General features: G+C 36.2%; 1 protein-coding gene across 1 annotated transcript; it reads right to left on the bottom strand.

Moving 5' to 3' along the window:
• Positions 1 to 349: 349 nt before the first annotated feature.
• Positions 350 to 5558, bottom strand: LOC140929376 (uncharacterized). Its single transcript, XM_073379176.1, has 3 exons — positions 5395 to 5558; positions 4603 to 4729; positions 350 to 3384 (listed from the first exon to the last, which is right to left on the bottom strand). Exons 1-3 carry the CDS (start codon positions 5450 to 5452, stop codon positions 2097 to 2099), a joined length of 1473 nt encoding a protein of 490 aa, XP_073235277.1. The 5' UTR covers positions 5453 to 5558; the 3' UTR covers positions 350 to 2096.
• Positions 5559 to 6586: the final 1028 nt, after the last annotated feature.

Raw genomic sequence — 6586 nt, forward strand, 5'->3', positions numbered from 1 at the left:
CGTTTGAGAAAATTTTGTAGTAAACAATTTGCGTTTTTTTACGTACAAATTGTAAAAGGGCCAAAATGTTTAAGAACAATCCTTCGCTTTGTAGCTTAAGTTTACGATTGATATTTTTTTCAGGAAAGCCGTTTTACGGAAATTATTCGACATTATCCGTGAGTTTTTCATATAAACGCTGTAATTTCTCACATGTTTGCCTACTCGTCAAGATGGCGTCGAAAACCGTGACAAGGTCTATACGTCACTGTCATAAGTATTCCTCTGACGGAACAAAACTGAGGATATATGTAAGTTAAATGATTTATTATTATTATTATTCTATTCAATCTCTATCAACACTTACACAAACATAAAAAAAAATTACGGTACTTTACAATAAATTGCAGTGCATTGTATTACAGTCTTGCTACAAAAGTACAATAAAATGCGAGTCTAATGTTCAGTATAACCTAACTACTTGAATTAGTTGAATTTAGATATAGCTAGCGAACAAACGTCTTCTCAATTAAAGGTTTCCATTAATTTTATCATAATAATATTCAAGTGAGTTAAAGCTTACTGCAATTTGTTTTTCTATCTCGGCTTTGTTTACCACTATTTAAGTTGGATACTTAAAAACACTTAATAACAAAGGCTCTTCTGTGATACTGCAGCAGTAGATATAATTATATTTCACAAGTAGTAAGAGATGATTAGTTAACTTATTGAGGTGGTTGTTACCAATAATACCATACAAGATATTAATGGTTGATAGTTCTATTGAAACGTGAGACTCGTACCAGTACAGGAAAGCTTCCCAGAACTCTGAGACGAATTGACATGCGACTAGCATATGTTTCAGATTTCGTTTTGTTTCCACGCAAAGATAACAGAGATCGCTATTGGCGATATTAGTTCTGGACAATTTTTCCTTAGTGAAAACTATGTCGTGTAAAATCTTGTCTTGCAACATAATTAGCTTTGTTTCTTTCGTGTTAGAAAAAGCTAAGTGAAAGTAATCGTTTATGTGGTCTGGTGGTAACCCACTGTCAATAAGGCGTTGTGCGGCTGTAGGTACCTCAAATATGTGATTAACAAAACTCTTACGTATAGCCTTGGTTGTTAGTGCTTTCAAGCACTGACTTTGCTGTGTGGGTTGTTCTTGTTGTACGTTCGTTTGTTTGATAGATTTTTATATTCATTTGGAATAGCGTTTATTACTCCGTAATAAGTCAAAAAATTTGTTTTTATTTGGTAGCGGGTGTTAAATTCTTCTTAAGTAATGAAATCAAGATTATGATCAAGAAGGGTTTCTATAGTGGAAACTCCTCTACTAAACCAAGTTCGAAAGAGGATAGTATTATTATCAATTTTAATATCTTTTTTGTTCCATATGATCGTGTTTTTTATACCTGGCTTTGTATTATCTTGCATATCCTTAAACTCAAACAAGTATTGCAGTGCTCTTACGTAAAAGAGTGGTATTACTTCTTAATGCTGATATCTTTGCTGCTGCAGTAGCACTTAGAGAGGAAGGAAAAACCTCCCAAGTGTGAAGTGGCTTCATTAGGAATAACCGTCCATGCTGAATTCTCATTCAGTCTAAAGCGCTTTATCCAAGTGCATTTTAAGGCTTTGTTCATTAAGGAAAAGTCAATCATGTTCAGGTCCCCATTCTCGCGTTCGCCTATAATTGTGTTCCTCTTTATTTTGGCCATTTTGTTGTCCCAGATAAAGTTAAAGGTGATCTTGTTTACCTGACCACAGAATTTTTCAGAGACTGGAAGAACAGATGCAATGAAAATAAGTTTTGAGAGGCCTAGAGATTTTACAATATTTATTTTTCCTAGTAGAGTTAATTTACCTCTATTTTGTGTACTTATTATTTAACTTACTAAATTAACTATAGTAAGTTAAATGATAAGTACACAAAGTAGAGGTCGTGGGCTAAAAAAGCTGAATTCCTGTAAAACTTTTTAAAATTTGTCATAAATACACAGGAATGAAAAAGGCAAAATCATTGTATGGTCGTTGACAGATTCATACGCTATATGCACATTGTATGATTTATGGGTGGTATCTCACGCATCTGAACGACTACGAAATAAGTACAATTATCTTCTATCTTCAGGGCCGTAATGCGGTCCTTCTTCGTCATCCTCATCATCGGCTTCCTCATCTTCAGGATAATGTGACGGTGGTATATCACGTCCATAATCCTCCTCATCACTATCATCATCTTCCCCATAATCGTCAGGAATATCTCTTACATCCTCGTTATAAGTTGACAGTGGGGATCTAGATCGTAGATTCCTTGGCGTAAAAAATGGTATAAGATTTGTGAACCTCGGGAGGGGCCTGTTCATAGGGAAATAAGGATTAACATCACTTAGAGTTTGTGCTTGGTTTAACATTGCTGTTTCCTTCAATCCGTCAGACGAAAATACCCCGGTTGGATAGGGAGCAGCGGCATACTGTAAGCCCGCAGCCATTTGATCGTTGTGTAGGTTTTGCACTGGAGCTTCTTCTTGCTGTTGTTGAAGAAGTTTAAACTTCATTTGAAGTTGAGCAAGATTATTCTCCATCTGATCTTCAATACGTTTTCTCTGCTCCTCTACGTTCATTCCTCGAAACCCATTCCCAGGGAAATAATTATTTTCATCCTGGCTGTACAATCCTGCCATTAAATTTGAACTAGGTGACATCATGTCTGTTGGATTAGTTATTCCGTTAAATCCATTCATATCCATCCCATTCATACTTTTAAACATTTGCAACTTGTTAGATTCATCATCCTGTACACCCTCTACGCTTTTCATGCGCTCGATGAAGTTAAGCAAATCTATTTGGTTTGCTCGTTTAGCCGAAATGTTTTCATCTACATTGGATGCCGTGGCTGTGTCTTTTGGTTCAACAGGTGTTCTGAAATTGTTAACTTCAGGTAATTTGTGTTCGGCTTTTTGTATATTTTCCTTACGTTTTTCATGCTTTATGTTCTTGGTACCTCTTGGAAATTTAGCCCTTTTCCGCAAATTATCCAAAAGTTTGAGTATTGCTTTGCGAAGTTCAGTAATTGTTCTATTTTTCTCAGCGTCTGTTTTTCCCTCTATGTTATATATGCTGACTTTGTCGTCCCCATCCTGGGCTTTTTTCTTTGAAAGATTAAATTTCCCGTCTATTACTTCAGCCTCCTTGGGATGGTCTCGATATAACGCTCTTAACAGTTTTCGAAACGGTTCACCAACTATTATCTTTTTTGAAAAGTGGATCTTTTGAGGGTTTATTACCGTAACATCTTTCTTCCAAACTGACTTTCTAGAGCTGCAACAGGCAGACTCAGAGGAAGAATTCAGCGATCGTCGTTGCTTTAAGTTCTGTAACTTCGAGTAATCAAGTTTTTTCCTGCAAGAAAATGTGAATACCATCAACTTTTGATTTTTTTATTCTTTAATGCTATGGATTTTAAGAAACCACAACGGAGACGGGAACGACAATGGTACGATGATTTTTAGGGAACAAAAGAGCACAGGTTATTTTCCTTTTTATTTTCTTTTTCTGCTTTGAACAAGAAAAGATGTTGAAAACGTTTCGAAGAAACTGTATACAAGTAAGATAAAGAAAAAAAGAAGAAGTAGAGACAAAAATTAACGCTTGGGACTTAAAAAAAACCTAAACCAGCACAAGTCCTCGAACAGTCAAGCGGTACCAGGCAAGTATGTGTATCGGTCTCTTTTCATTTCTGATCATTGTATAAAACAAATAGATTCCATGTTGCTGTGGGTCTGTTCAGTAATAGATCACGGAGGACGTCACACGAGCCACAGGCGAATGTACCACTTCTTTGTTTTCACATTTTGAAGTCGTCTGTAATCTATTACTGAACAGACTCACTGCAACATGGAATCTGTTTGTTATATAGACAAAAGGAAACAATTCCAACGTTGGTGAGTTGTTTGCCAAGTGGCTGAAGTTGCTCAGTCTTAATAAGATAAGGACTTTCACTTACAAAGTTACTCAGGAAAACAGTTATCACACAGTGTTCAGCAATTTTAATATATAGGATGACACTAAGTATGATATGGAGAATTGGACAGATCAATGGCCGAAGCGGATTACAACCTCCGCGATCTGCTTTCTTGTTCATTTCATACAAAATTTAGATTCAATAATTATTTTATTATATTTATTAAAAATATTTTAGACTTGAGAACATGCTTGCCTAGATTGATGTAAAGTAACCGTATGCGTGTTCATTTTTTACCTCTTTTTTGGCAAATGCAGATATGAACAGATATCCTTCAAAGAGCAATTGGTGTCCATTGAGTTGGATCTTTTGCAATATACATTGGGTTATATTTTAGCAGAAGTTCGGCCATTGCTTCTTCGAAAAAAGTATGAAAGTTTCCGCCACTGTCTTCATCTCAGTTGGGCAACTGCCCTCAGCCTCGTCCCCAGAGGCGTCCTTTTTTAACGATATTCTGTACAACTGGCGTCATTTTTACAAATAGTCCGCCAAATTTGGTAAACGCTGCTAGCTGGTTATGAAGTATTAGTCAGGGAATCAGCAACCAAAAAATATTTTGAATAAATGATAATACATAATAAAAACACTGTCCTCACCTATGAGATAAGAATTTTTTCTGGAGAAACGCATCTACCTTTTCTCTTAGTCTGGCTTTGTCGGATTCTCTATAATCTTCCTGCTGAGCAATTATGCACGGAGAGTTTTCGTTGTTTCTTCTGCATACTGTAAATGGAAACCCAAGTTACAAATTTCAGCAATTAAGCCGAGGCATGCAGGCTCGTGTGTAGATAGTCAAGACTTGTTTGCGTCAACAGATACGACAAACCTTCCCTTTCTTAATTGTCGAAATCGCAAGAACATTATTTAGCGGATGATCTTTAAGCACGAATTCTTCGTTTATGGGTGTTGATACAGCCTTGCGATAAGTTTGAAACTGATAGTAAAACCGGCGGCTACTGATTACCTTCGTTGATTGCTTGTCTGTAACAGAACAATAAATGACACGCTATTCAGATTTACCTTGAAAATCAGTTCTAGCGTGGCCCCAGTTTTACATATACATCCATTGTTGGCCCTCAACTCTCGAAGAGCCATTTCTTAATAATCTAGGGGTTATGACCCGTGCAAAACCCATGAGCAAAACAAATAGAATTTAGCACTTTGCATTTACAAATAACGTAATATTATAGTGGCGCTGCAATGACGGCGCTAAACAGAGTAACTGAAAGAAAAAAAGTCCAAAAGGTGTAATCAAGTTTAACTTTACCTTTTTCTTGTTAAAGCAAAAAATTTATAGTAAACATTGGTCACGTTCTGTAAATATTATATGTTGCCAGCAGAGGGGATCATTAAAGTGTCTCATTTACGGATAGGGAATGACAACATACCTGCCTCGTTTTGTAGTACAAAACATAAGAAAAACCAACCAGCCACGATTCCATTCATGCTGTTAGAGAAACCGTCACTTTTCTGTTGATTTATCTCACATATTGACCCTGATTTTGCTACATATTAAAGTTTCTATTTTTTAAGAGTTCATTTCCTTACAGAGTCAGTTGTAGCTCATTTATTATTGAAAGCAACACAAAGAACAAACACAGGTTAGTTGATGTTTCTAGTGGAAAGCACTTTGATTTAAGATGCTGGGTGGATAACACCTGTTTGCTTCTGTCAACAACCTGTTGCTCTGCCTGCCCTGTTATTGCGACTTCCCTGGCAATATAATTATTTTTTCATACTGCCGAGCCAAAAGAAGTAAAAATGTTAAAGGCTTTGATGATGGACAGCTATTGAACTCATATTTAAAAGGAGTACATCAAGATATGCTTGTGAATCCGAGAGGAATGGCAATGTTAATTGCGGCACTCATACCAATATCCGGCAATGTGACGCCGATGCCCCAAGATTAAAGTTTTTTTTATTTTGCATCAATATCCTGATTGTTGGTGACCTAAACCTTTATGAGTTTTCATTTATGACTGTATTAATGAACCACGGTTGGAGTAACATGTTTTTCGATTCAAGAGTCTACATTTCAATTTTCCAGGGAATTTCAAAGCACTGACTATAGTCACTATACGTCACTTGGGGGAATAAAGCCCGGTAACAAAATCAAAAACAGCTAAAGTTCATTATACTAAAACTGATTTACACATTTTCTGAGATTTAACTATTCATATCCTTAATTATCTACTTCTTGAAGACTAAACAAAGCTGGTTAATGTTTGCAAACTTTTGAAAACGTTTTGAACATTTTAAACAAAAGCCTCCTGACAAATACTAACCATATGTGACACTGCAATCGAAAACAATCACCTCTGACAAAAATTTCAAAAAGGAAAAAAATTCGACGGCAGTGAAAAAATCACTAAAAAATGAATTTGCGTCCTTTCAAACTTATTGCGTCTATTTGGAACCGCTAAATTCGTCAAATGTAGGCGACTTTTCTTGGAGTTGAATTCTTATAAGGGCTTTATCCATATTTGTCGTCGTATGTCCACGTCCTCCATATAATATACCGTCGCACTGGGACGTTCAGGTCGTAGTCGTGGAGTGGACATCAAAGAAATGTACTAAAAA

Source organism: Porites lutea, chromosome 3, assembly GCF_958299795.1.
Source record: "Porites lutea chromosome 3, jaPorLute2.1, whole genome shotgun sequence".
Taxonomy (NCBI): Eukaryota; Metazoa; Cnidaria; class Anthozoa; order Scleractinia; family Poritidae; genus Porites; species Porites lutea.

Coding starts and splice junctions, on each gene's coding strand:
- LOC140929376 (XM_073379176.1), bottom strand. CDS start 5,452: ATGAATGGAATCGTGGCTGGTTGGTTTTTCTTATGTTTTGTACTACAA. Junction 4,730..5,394: donor TGTACTACAAAACGAGGCAG/GTATGTTGTCAT, acceptor TTCCATTTACAG/TATGCAGAAGAAACAACGAA. Junction 3,385..4,602: donor AAAAAATTCTTATCTCATAG/GTGAGGACAGTG, acceptor ATTTTCTTGCAG/GAAAAAACTTGATTACTCGA.